General features: G+C 41.3%; 2 protein-coding genes across 3 annotated transcripts in view; one reads left to right on the forward strand and one right to left on the reverse strand.

Annotated features, from left to right (window-relative positions):
• MCUB (mitochondrial calcium uniporter dominant negative subunit beta) overlaps positions 1 to 336 on the forward strand; it is a 45,157-nt gene extending 44,821 nt beyond the window's left edge. The window contains exon 8 of the mRNA XM_057370716.1: positions 119 to 336. Coding sequence (XP_057226699.1) covers positions 119 to 196 — 78 coding nt within the window. The 3' untranslated portion in view covers positions 197 to 336. The remainder of the gene's footprint in view (positions 1 to 118) is intronic.
• A 51-nt stretch (positions 337 to 387) lies between these two features.
• Positions 388 to 9,713, reverse strand: CASP6 (caspase 6). 2 transcript variants are annotated; one of them, XM_057370718.1, is made up of 8 exons: positions 9,574 to 9,713; positions 7,936 to 7,977; positions 7,159 to 7,201; positions 5,273 to 5,422; positions 4,783 to 4,859; positions 4,131 to 4,306; positions 2,784 to 2,940; positions 388 to 2,172 (listed from the first exon to the last, which is right to left on the reverse strand). In XM_057370718.1, exons 1-8 carry the CDS (start codon positions 9,599 to 9,601, stop codon positions 1,934 to 1,936), a joined length of 912 nt encoding a protein of 303 aa, XP_057226701.1. In that variant the 5' UTR covers positions 9,602 to 9,713; the 3' UTR covers positions 388 to 1,933. The 2 variants fall into 2 exon arrangements, with proteins under 2 accessions (XP_057226701.1, XP_057226700.1); XM_057370717.1 differs by having other exon boundaries at positions 389 to 2,172; positions 5,273 to 5,419; positions 9,574 to 9,711.
• Between the last annotated feature and the right edge of the window lie 2,932 nt (positions 9,714 to 12,645).

Genomic DNA, 12,645 nt, shown 5'->3' on the forward strand with positions numbered 1-12,645 from the left:
GACTGGTTTTATCCTTGCCTAAGACCAGTGCCTTCTGAGAAAAGACAGTGCATGTGTGAAAGAGGAGAAAGCAGAGGGCTGCAGAAGGATGAACTCTCCCTCTTTCTTGCATTGGCAGGCAGAAGAATCCCTGAGGCGACTGCGCCAACCTCTGCGCCTGAGGCTTCCCATCCAGGAAATCAGGGACAAGGACTGACTTTGGTTTTGTGTATATTGGAGATGCCCTTTCAGAGCTGATACAAACATTTATTTACTCCATAGCACCTGGGTTTTTTTGACCACTGAAGTTTTAAAAGTTGCAATAAATAGCTATGAAAATTATTTCGTCACTTGATGATTTCRGTTTGTTTTGCTTGTTGTTATTTTTTTCAACCATATGAAGAGGCTGCTGAAGCAAAGTTCTTCATAATATTTGTCAAGTCTCATTAGTACAAAGGAGGCATTCTTACCGCTGGTAAAATGAAAGCAAGTTTATTAACAAGGGTATTTTTAGTACCATTTGCTGCAACACAGCAGTACTCACAGGATAATTAACTTCTGCATGGAGTAGTAAAGATTCCTTTCCTGCAATTACTGTTTCCTTTTCCCTAGTCTGTGCATTGACTCTGTAGCACCACAGGTGCAGTATAGATTAGCATGACAATTAAGTGTTTTTAGTAAACAGTGCTGGAAAAGTAAGGTATCTCGAAACTCACTATAAAATCATTTATGTTTCACTGTTGCATTTTATTGGAAGAATTTATCAAAATGTTCATACATACATGATTCATACAAAGCTTAAAAGCAGTTGTAGTAAGATATAACATCTATGACTCAGAACATAGTGTATGAAAAGACTTAACTAAAGCAGAGCCAGTAAATTGATTATTTTATCCCCAGGAAAGTGGATAAAGACACTGCTCAGTGTGAATTTTCCATTGTCTCCTAAAGGGACATGTAATAATGTAAACAACCCCCCAAAACAGGAAGAAGAGAAATATTTGCTTCAAGTCAGTACCACTGCAGTTATTGATGCTGCAATGGTAACAATCCTGTGGTGACCATGCACTAAGACTTTTGTGCACACAGTGACAGAGGTATGGCTCTTCTTCTCCAGGGCCAAGAGGAGGCTGATCCACCACCAAGGCCTGAAGGATGGAGGTTTGCCTATGTTACATTTTGCAGAGCTGCCTCGAGATGTCCTGCATCTTTAGCTTTAGAGATCTGGACAAGGCAAGGCAAGCTTACCCAGAGTCACCCTAAGCAAGCTGCACGTGCCCTCCTCTCACCACTGCTTGCTTTTCTCCTGAGGATGCAAAGCACCAGCAAGCTGTAATTGTGCCCCAAACATAAGTGATGTTCAAGCAAATGAAACCCCTTATTAATCCACCCTATTTAATTCATCCTATATTTATGCTACAATGGTACTCAAGGAATTAAGTTCCTTTCTAGTGTCGAGAGAAAAATTAAAAAATGTATAAAAAGCTCAATAAAGCCACAAAAATAGCAAGGAAGGTGGATACTTCCATCCACAAATGTAAAAAGATGCCCTACAAACACATTCTCTGTAAACCGTGCTCTTGGAGCAAGACAAGTAAATCTAATGCAACATTAGAAATGTTTTGGAAATAGTAAAATGTGCCATAGTTAGATGGCAATCAAGCAAAAGGCTTTTAAGAAACAAGTAATCTAGAGTATCAATTTCAATAAAATCTGAGCACCTTCTAATAGTTTTGCACCAGTCAACTTTTCCCAAATTCCCTGAGCTGAATTCCCTAGTATAATTCTAGCTTTAAAATTGTTTTAAGATTTTAGAAATTATTAGGTACACAAACTGTAATGTTTGATCCCAGTGATTTTGCAGAGAATCTTGTAGAGTATTAATCTCCTCAACTAAGGCAGTTTTTTTTACTTATGCGGCAAGTAATAGCAATGATCTTCATTGTTATTTAATCTACTTAGATTTTGGACGGAAATACAATTTTTTAGTTAACATTGAGGCAAAACAAGGAATCTGTTTTTTCCCTATAGCATTAATGTTTTTGCATCTATCCACTCTGCGATGAGATACTTTCCTGTTAACAAGAGTAAGAAGTTCTGTGAACTCCAAGGAAGATCCGTGCTTCCTAAGTGTCTCACACAAATCTTGGATGTACCAGGAGCCATATAAAGTGTCACGATGAGAATAGTAGCCTAGTGCAGAAGAAGAACATAAAATTATATCCAAATGTAAGTAGTGATACTTCTTGGAAAACTGTTTATGAGAGTCACTGTTTCCTAGCTAACATCTGTACGGAATTACTAATGGGTGTAAATCTTCGCCAATTACGCAATTTCACTGGAAATTGTAGATGGGAAATGGGTTTGGTAGCGGTTGGAGTGCTCAGCTAAGAGGAATGTGATTCAGGGACTGGCAGCTTACAGGGCTGCATCTGCACTTTGTAAGAGAGCAGACAGGACTGAGGACAACATACATGGGTGGACTGGAGAGAACAGCAGGGAAATTTATAAGCCACCAAAATCCTGGAAAAGAGAGGAATGCTTGCTGTCAGGAGACAGCTCAGCAGCAAGACTGATGAGAATGCAAACRCAATTAAATTTGGCAAATTTAATGCACCTTGATAATTTACTTTCATTTTTTCTTTGGCACGTAAGGTTCTTCCCCAGACAAGTTGTTACTTAYCAGATATGTAAATCAGAAGACTTGGAACTGTTCTTATTTTTTTGGTTGCAAAATGAAGAAGTGTTCAGGTGYTCAAGTGTTGTCAGACCAAAGACACGGGATGTAAACTATTAGAACTTACCTTGCGCCACTGAGTAGCACATGATGAAGTCTGCACCAGCGGGCAGGGTGTAGACAGCAGCTGCATCCACTTCTGTCTCACTGACAGAGCATTCGTGGCTGCTGTCTGTTGAATCGTATGCAATGACTGGATCGTCGTGTTTATCGCCTCGACAGGCCTGTGGGTGAGAAGTGTGGTTATGCTTCCACCTCTGCCAAGCTCACTGTTAATATCACACTTCTGACACTGACCAGAGGGACTTCTGCGCAGCTACGAGTGCCACATTAACATGATTCTGTCTTCAGAAGACCCCATTTACTTCTCTATTACTTAAAACATTGGTGACAAAGTCCATTAAAAGGTCCAAGATGATCTCATGATCACCAAGACTGGAAGGGATTTCYTGAGATCATTTAGTCCAACCCCCYRAGTCAAGCAGTGTTAGCTACAGCAGGTTGTCCAGGACTATGTCCAGTCAGCTTTCAAGGATCCTCCTAAATGGGAGACTCCATAACCCGTCTGGGTGACCTCTTAAGTGCTCGATCAACCTCACAGCACAAAAAAAGTGTTTTCTTGTGTTGAAATGGAATTATGTGTTTTAATCTGTTCCAGTTCCTCTTACCCTGTCACTTGGGTACCTGAAAAGAGCCTATCTCCCTCTTATTTATTCCCTCCCACCAAGTGTTCAGGACATTGATAGGATTCCCCTGAGCCATCTCCTCTATGCTGAACAGTCCCAGCTCTCTCAGCCTCTCCTCATATCAAACGTGCTCCACAGTCCCTTAATCATCTTTGTGGCCCTTTGCAGGACTCACTCCAGTAAGCCAACCAACCAACCAAAAAGTCCACAAAAAAAGAAAACAAACAAAACCCTCACACTTAAAACCCAACTGCGCCAAGGATCAAGTAAAAGGACTTGCCTGGAAGAAAGCAATGAAGATACAAAGGTTTGATAACTTCACAGCTTAGCCTAGGCTTGTGAGGTGTGAGCACTAGGAACTGAGCTGAGGTTGCACAGAACCTCCACAAAAAAAAAAAAAAAAAAAAAAAAAAAAAACAAACAAAAAAAAAAAACCAAAAAACAAAAAACAAACCAAAAACCTCATACTGCCTTTTCTGCTTTTAAATACACATTCTGACATGGACCTGTGTTTTTCATAAAATTACTTATGAAATATAGCTACAATATTAATATTAACACTAGTATACATTAGGGTTTCTAAGAAAAAKAGAAGAATCCTTGTCTTAAATGCCTTTAAGGAACCATTTCCCTTGTGGAAAGACTGTATCAGGAAAACTGACATCTGTATCGCAGGAGAAGACACAGGTCAGTGTTAACTACACGGAATTCAGAAGCAGCCATCTTACCTGAATGATAAATATCTTTGGTTTTCCTACCAAGCTCTGGCACTTGTCTCCTCTGAACATGTCTGTGATTGTCTGAATTTTGATTTTATCATCATATGCATAAATGTGATCATCTTCACCATGGCTCAGGAGCACACACACAAAGCAGTCAGCATTACTGTGGTCATCCATAGAGGCTGGAACAGTCAAGTGGTGTTTATATGACCAAACAGTCACATTCAGGTTTAAAAAACCTGCACATTTGTATCATATAATTTATTCCCCAATCAGTCCTTTTKCAAATGAATGTTATTTCCAGACAGAGCAACATTGTAGAGATTTGAAGATGCCCTGAGTCAACCTGGCTGAGGGGCCATTAACCATAAAATGAAGAATGTCATCAACTTCTCCCAGCAGCATGCATTTTCTTTCAGCTTTTATCAGTGACTATCAGTGACTTTATTTTTTCAGTGACTTTATTAGTTCTCTTCATAGAAGCTTCATTTCTATTGCAATAAAACAACCTGTAGTCTAACCTTTAAGTCCTTCTAATGTTAAAGAATTTCCTTGTGCACAAGTTTATTTTAAGTTAAATGAACAGAGAGATTGGAAGAAAAGGTATCTGGGAATTCTTCTGCAATAATTTAGACATAACCAATATACAGTCTCCTACCTTCATGAATTTTCTGCAGCACCTCATCTGCTTTCAGGTTATCAAAAGGTCTGACTTCAAACCCAAGGTCTGTCAAACTAGTGTTAGAACAGATCAGTATTAGTAAAAATCTTGCTGAAATTACATATCAATTGCTACCAAATCAGTTTCTTTCCCTGCAGGAGAATTAATATTTTTATGCATTATTTATGAAAAAAACTACTAAAGTTGATTTTGAATTCAAACTGTCAAGTGTCAGGTCTACTAAAAGTTACTTCAAGAGTTTGTCCAGACAAAGTTCAGGACTCACTGAAATCATAGRACTTGGGCCAGCAGTTTCTGCACCTTGAAGGTTTTTTATTATGGCTTTCTTCACACAATTTGCATAGGTGCTACGTCTGCAAAATCTGGTCTCTACTCAAACACAAGATACAGTTAACTCCTTAATCTGACCATGATTTCTAAAGTTTAGCAGGTTTCTAAGTGTTAGTAGAGCAACCAAGTTTCATACCTGCGTTTCAGATTGTCTCTGTCTGCCATAGTCCCATTTCTGTGTGGCAGYGTTAAACGCCAATTAAAGAGCTCGTGATTGAAGATTAATGCAACTCCTCTTCTAGGATGGCTCATTTTGTATTCCACTCCAGGATCAAGTGTTTGTCTGCTGCCACAAATGGAAAGTATTCTTGGTAAATAAGGCTGTTTCATTAGTTAGGGCACGTAAGCGTGCACTTCAGACATGGCTCCAATTCTCCATGTTATGTGTTTAGATAAATATTAGCATAATTGGATAGTACACATGTACTTATTGGAGTTGTAGCTGTCTGTGATCTGTTTCAAGTTCTTCCAAGTAAATCAACTGYTGCATCATAATCAATAGATGATAAACTGGTGATAWGGTGCTAAGTGTASTGTATCTTGCAAAAGAAGAACAAATGTTTGTTATTTACCCTAACAAAATGAAAGCTGTGACAACACAACTGTTCAACTAAGTTTTTAGTAATTGGACCACAAAATCCTAAAGCTAAAGGACAGAGATCTTCTTAAGGACAGAATAAACGACCCACTCAGCTTCTAAGCAGAGGACTTTAAACTATTTTAGCAGCAAACACATGCAACACTCGTGTGTGTGGGAGTAGCATTCAGCAATTTTACTGGTTTATGAGCAAAACACAACATAGGACATGTCACAGCACACTCTGGACTTGGCTGTGGACCCACAGTCATGGCAGCACTTGGACCCAAAAGATCCTAAGTGTTGACATGGCTGTAAGTGAAAAGACAAAGYAGACAATCTTTCTGCTTTTGTAGTTACCGGTGGAGGAAACAGAAAGTGAAACAGTTCTGGCAACAGCACTGGCAATAGAAAAGTCCAGAGTTCCAGGTGCATAGAATGACATGCAGCCCTAGGGCTGGCTCTGGTCAGAGCTGTCATTTTTGCCATGCTAATCTTTTATTTCATGTAATGAAATATTCAGGTTTGGTGCAATTAATGGAGAAAGTTGCTTAGAATATTTGTCTGCAGATGTTTTGAGATCAGAGTTTCATTGGCAAATGCTTTTGTTTTCCAACAAAATTACCATCATTACCCACAGACTATCACTACTTCTCCACTTCGTTTTTGAGAATCCTCTTAATGAAACACCTTTTTGTTACATCTACATCAGAATTCAGACAGAGAACAGAAATTCGGGATGGCTGTTCAAAGTCTGGGCTTTCTACAGTGTTGCCTGGATAACCAATAAGAGAAGGAGGGTGCTTTATGACATTCTTCCCCTTTGGAGTACCTAACATGATAAAATGCAAAGATTATAAATTTTAGCCTTGTAATTATGAACAATATTTCACCTGCATCAATACCAGCATTTTTTTCAGATGCTGACAATTTCTCTTCCTTAGGATTTGGCTAGGTGCAGGGCTAGTAGGGATTCGGACAGTTAAGTCCCTGGATCCTGTGAATGATAATTAAAGGATGATTCCCTAAATAGCTCTTTCTCTACTTAGCTTTATTCTTTGAATGGATGAGGCAAATAAAGTTATCAGGCAGGTAGTTTACTGTTTTCAGAGCAGTCATGGAATCACTATTCCATGGTCCATTTCCCCTCCTTCCAGAGGAATATTTTCCTGTACAATATACACTTAGTCTGTCCAGTGCCTCCTTAGATTATGATGGTCTCTGCATTTTGCCTAAAAYAAAAAGAGAACACTCCTGCTAGTCCCTTCCACATACCTTCACAATAAGGGTGCTTCTGCATCTGGTGTAGCTAAAACTAGAAACAGGTTTTGTAAGTGGGTGGAGTTGAATTAAACAATTCTGKCAAATTCTTAACAAAAATCAGAAAACCCTGCATTAACCTCAATCCCTTGGGACATCTCTGTTCACTGCCACCAGAACTTTACCTTGTATCAAATGCATCTACTTCTGTGATGTTCTYATTTCCATCTGTTAGAGAGATCGAAAAGTGATTTAGCCACAAAATCATTCATTAAAAATAAATAAAACCAATTTGAACTTATGCATCCAACCTCAAACTTTAGCTGTTAATGTGAACCAAAAGCTCATTCACACTTCAGGGAAGTAGGCATGCAGCCTACTTAAACAGCCACACTAGCATTTGTCTTCACCCACAGCTTTTGGAGGCTGTTCTGGAAGTTCTGACTTGAAGTCTGAACAGGTGGTCAAGACATGCATATTTTCTATCTGTCTGTGTATCTGTACCTATATAAACTTATTCAGAGACCATGATTTCATATAACTAACTAGCTGGCTGTACTTTTTTARAGATACTCTAAACAGTTGCAATTTTACGTAACTTAAAAATACACTGGTGTTTATTTCAGCAGTGCTGCTAACACAAAGATGAGCATTCTCTTTGAGGCTGGATGYACCACATGAGTCACAGTAGGCAGTGGAACAGCCACTGACAACTGAGAAGATGCAAGATTTAAAACTTTTATTCTGCTCAACTAACAGAATGGACATAGAAGTAAGTGTGGGGACAACAAGGAACACACATATCCTGGGAGCTGCAGAACTACAGACTTGCAGATGCTTAGGCCAAAATACTTATTCATTTCACTCAAGCATCTTAATGCTATTAAGGCTATTAAATCACTACTAGTACTGGCAGAGCAGTAGTAGCTACGACGATATGAGAATTGCAAACTCTACAGTACCTGTGGTGGGTAATACAGGTCTGCTATCCAGCTGGACAGTGCCTGCAATTACAAAGAAGAGTCGCATGTACATGTGTTTTACAAACTACTTTGCATATAAGGCACTACATTTTCATCTGGTTTTACACATCTTTTTCACCTGTTACTAATGCCTTTTGCAAAACTAACATAGCTATGTATTGATGGAGGAGAAAAGTTCATAAAGACACCATAATAAACTTGCAGAAATCTGGATTTGGCTTTAGAAGCTTTAATATTGAACACCACAGCACAGGAAAGCAGAGGGATGGCTCAAAGGAAATCATCTGCTTCCAAGTGTTACTTTTTACCACCTGCTTCCAAGTGTTACTATTTACACCGGAGCTTCCCACTGGCAAATATCAACCAGGTGTTCTGTCTTACAATTATTCCAGTAATATGAACCACRAGAAAAGCCATTTCACATTGCTTCCAACATAACAGTAGGTCAGACTGATGACAGAAGTGCTAAAAAGTGAGTGTTGATAGAACATAACACCACCTGTGACTGTTGGCAATTAGAAGGCAGAGCTCTTAAGTGAGTCCATCTGTATGTTAAATTTATACTTTATTCTTGCTTGTGGAAATGAGATCTGGCTGTTGCTTCAACTCAAGGGGACGGGGTGCAGAAATCCACTCCCCCCAAAACCAGATAATTTTAGTCATCAAAGTTTAAGACAGAAAATASTGTCATACACACGCAGGAGGAACAGAATTCCTGGACCAAAACAAAACTAGGAAAAGATKATTTTCCTGTTAATTTAATCCTGTTTAGTCACTTCCTAGTCTTTAACTTTTCATTGTTACTCTCATATTGCAGAAAACCAGGAAAAGTTATTTGAATTATAATGATCTATGGATAGTTTTCTTCTTGTCTTACATAGGCACCGGCTTGTCCTAAAATCTGATTGAGAGCAACGGGACTATTTGTCTTTACTTTTGTGAAGAGAGATTGTTTCAAAGGAATAAAAAATGAGGTATGCACTAGGTTGCACCGGAATCACGCAGCATCTTTCCCTGGATACGTTTGAGTCTCAACAGGTCTACCATCGGAACCAAAGGGCAAGACACTTAGCACAAAAAACGAATGGCACATAAAAAAATGTCCCTTTAAGCCTGGCTACACCTTCGGGAACCCAACTCAGTTCTGCTGCCCCGTCCTCTCCCGCCTTCCTGTTACACGCCGGGGACATTCCCCGCTTCCCTGCCCCGCGGCCGTACCGGGGGGTGCGGCGAGACTCCTTCGGGAAGGTGAGCTCAATTTACGCGCAAATCCATTTCCGCGTTGGCTGCCGCCATCCTTCGCCTCGCACCTTCCCCGTTTCCTTCCTCCTCCTCCTCCGGAAGAAAGGGAAACAAGAATCCCGCTGCCCCAAGYGCCGGGAACGGCCCCGGGCAGCGCTCCCCGGCCACGGCCCCGCTCGGGCGCCTCGGGTGGGTGGCCCCTCTTTCTCTGGCCCCTCTGTCCCCGGCCCCTCTGTTCCCAGCCCCTCTGTCCCCAGCCCCTCTGTCCCCGGCCCCTCTCAGAAATTCCCTCCCCATCCCGCTGCTGCTCCGCGCTGGCTCCGCCAGGAGCCCAACAAGCGGCSCTTCCCCGCCGCGTCCCCTCGGCACACGCACCCTCCCGCGGCTGCTCCGAGCCCGACATCGCCGCGGACCGAGGCAGCGGCTGCACACCGAGACGAACCAAAGCGAGCCGTGCCGTGCCTTGGCCGCTCTTCCTCGGCCGAGCCTTCCTGGCCTTGGCCCGCCCCCTCAGTGCGGAGGCGGGCGCTCGTCGCCCTTTGGACCCGGGGGGAAAGCCCAGGGTGATGTGATAAAGTAAGCCACGCGTTACCTGWGTTCCTGTGATGGTATTTCAACGGCCGTGTTCGAGTAACTACACCATCTTACACAAAACCATCGTCCAAAATGTGGTGAGAGCCTCCGGGATTTACTTAATTGAAACTTTTCAAAACTGCACTCTAACTCCCGTTGCAAGCACATACTGTTTCCTTTCATGTTCCTCCAAATGCGTTTTCATTCGGGCACCCGCAAACAACCCTTGAGAAGCTTGGATGTGTGGATCGTTCTGCAGCTTTGCTTATTCTCGTGTTAGATCTCTGAAGATTTCAGAACGGTGGGCAGTGATAAGGTATTGCAGTGAGTGCCCAGGTATCTTAACCTTGTGTGCTTGTGTTCCCCAGCCGGGAATTGTGCAGCCCTTTAYCGGTCACTGATCAATTGCATTACAAGTTTCTATACCAAAGTGAATGACAAAAACCATTCTTCTCTGTAAGAGCTTTACAGACTACATCCTAGAGGGATCTGAATTTTCTATCCAGCCTGCTTTTAGACAGGCTGGAAGATAAACTCAGGTATGAATGTGCACTTAAGAGAGTGGTGCTACAAGTACAAAAAGCAGATTTAGAGTGGAATTCATTTTTACGCAGTCTGTGAGGTTCTGATCTTACACAGGCTTCTTGCATTCGTAAAGCTTTTAGATAAGATGTCTCCCTTTGGTTAAAGGATCCATGGGYATTTCTAACTACATTTGCTTGTTTTTCCCTTGTTTGGACTTGTTACCCTCAGATTGCCAGGARGCAGCTGGATCAAGATAAAACTGTTTTTCACATATTTTTGTGTATACTTTAGCTAGAATATGACATTATCATGAGAGTTTTGTGTTTTCCACCGGGTAACATTTGGACTTCTATCAAACAGATTCCATTTTTTGCAACTCTAAATCCCATCTCTGTCAGCTCACACTAGAGCAGCCCCYGAACCCACCGGCAACAAGAATCCCAAGTGAAGTAGCAGCTGCAGAAGCAAAATCCAGGACTCTAACAGCAGTCTGAACTCGTATCAGCCACGATAACAACGCTGACAATGCTCAGTCCAACAGTTCACGTGGACCCTTGTAAGACAGACATTTTTTCTGCTTTGTTTTGCGGGAGGCTAAGAGCAGACCCAGGCACTGTGCTCAGATGAGTCACGGGTAACTCGATCACAGTGTGTGCAGCCTGAGGGAGCCTTGGACTGGTGARCATTTCCAGCTCATTCCAGTGGCTCAGAGTTTTTTTGTGGGTCATGCCTCCACATGTTTAGAAACACTTTCAGATTGTTGCAGTAGCTCTCCAGTCAGCAAATATTTTTTAGAAAAAGCATTGTGGATGGATCAGAACTGCAGTCCGAAGAAGGAAGTTTGATTGTGGACACACTGCTGTACAGGATTACCGAGAACATAAAAACATGCAGTATTGAGTTTACTGAGCCGCTATACATATGTGTGGTTATGGTTTAATCCAGCATAAAGTTAAACACCACAGAGCTGCTCATTCACACCCCCCAGTGGGATGGGGCAGAAAATCAGGAAAAAGGTAAGGACAGTTTAGCAGGAGGGAAAAAAGGGAAAAGAATAATAAAAGAATAAACAGGTGTCACAAACACACACACACACACACACACACACACAAACAAAAAAAGAAAGAAAGAAAATTATAAAGAGAGATATGAATAAATCCCAAGACAGACAAGGGACACACAATACAGGTGCTCACTGCCCCCTGGCCAATGCCTATCCAGTCCCCAAGCACTGGCTGGTGCTTCCTCGCTGATCAGGATATAAACTGCCCACTCTTTATATACTGGGCATGATGCTCTAAGGAGTGGAGAATCCCTCTGGGCACTTTGGGTTMATTGTCCTGGCCAYGCTCCCTTCCAGCTTCTTGTGCACCTCCTCACTGGCAGAGTRWGGRAAMMRRRRAMYYCYKGRWTTWARGKWARSMMYKSYYMRSMAMYAMYKRAWYMWYMRKKKKKTWWYMAMMWTATTCTCACACTACATCCAGAGCACAGCACTGCWTCAGCTCCCAGGAAGAAAATTAATTCTATCCCATCCAAACCCAGGACATGCATTCATGGGCTAGTTTAAGTTTGTACTGAACTCAGCAAGCCATATAGCTGAATTATAGTGATTTTGACTCATTGTGGTAYTTTCTTCATTTTACACAAACAATGCCATTACTGTATCCTGCTTTARTGTTAAAAAGATTTTCTGAGTTACAACCACAGAATTTCAGGGTAATTCAGAATTGTTTCAATTCTATAGTAGAAAATAACTGTCACCAAATGTAGGGGAACTACAAGCTCATCAAGGACAATTTTGTAAATTCTACAGTAATACTGGTCTTGTAGTGCTATTTCATATCCATAAATAAGGAAAGAAACCTTGAGGCATGACCAAAGAATTTTAGCAGAAACTTTTTGTTTATAAGGCCCWTACATTCACTATCATGTACAGTAAACTCTAGCAACAAACAAAYCAAAACCACAACTGGTAAAGAAAAACCACACAAAATCGTATCATATTACAGTCCATAAGTCCACTGAATTTTATGCATCTGTTCACAGATGCAGTACTTCAATTTCCATYCCTCTCCTGTGGMTATGTAAAGGAGAAAGATGATYTGCTTTTTCATGAAAGCAAATCATCTTTCTAAAAGAGGACCTAATGCAGAAGTTAACTAAGGACTGACACCTGTAGATAAGCAATGAAAGCTGAATACTGAGAGTAAACCCCAAGTTATTCAGACATCAGGTGATTTTAGCTAGAGAAGTCAGAGAGAGAAGAGATGACAGAAGYACAGGCTCACAAATTCATCAGCCTCACAAAGGGCATCTTAAATTAAAAAGTTGGTTTGATGTACTGATCTT

The sequence above is a fragment of the Malurus melanocephalus genome, unplaced genomic scaffold, assembly GCF_030028575.1.
Source record: "Malurus melanocephalus ecotype Western Australia unplaced genomic scaffold, MMel_1.1 scaffold_131, whole genome shotgun sequence".
NCBI lineage: Eukaryota > Metazoa > Chordata > Aves > Passeriformes > Maluridae > Malurus > Malurus melanocephalus.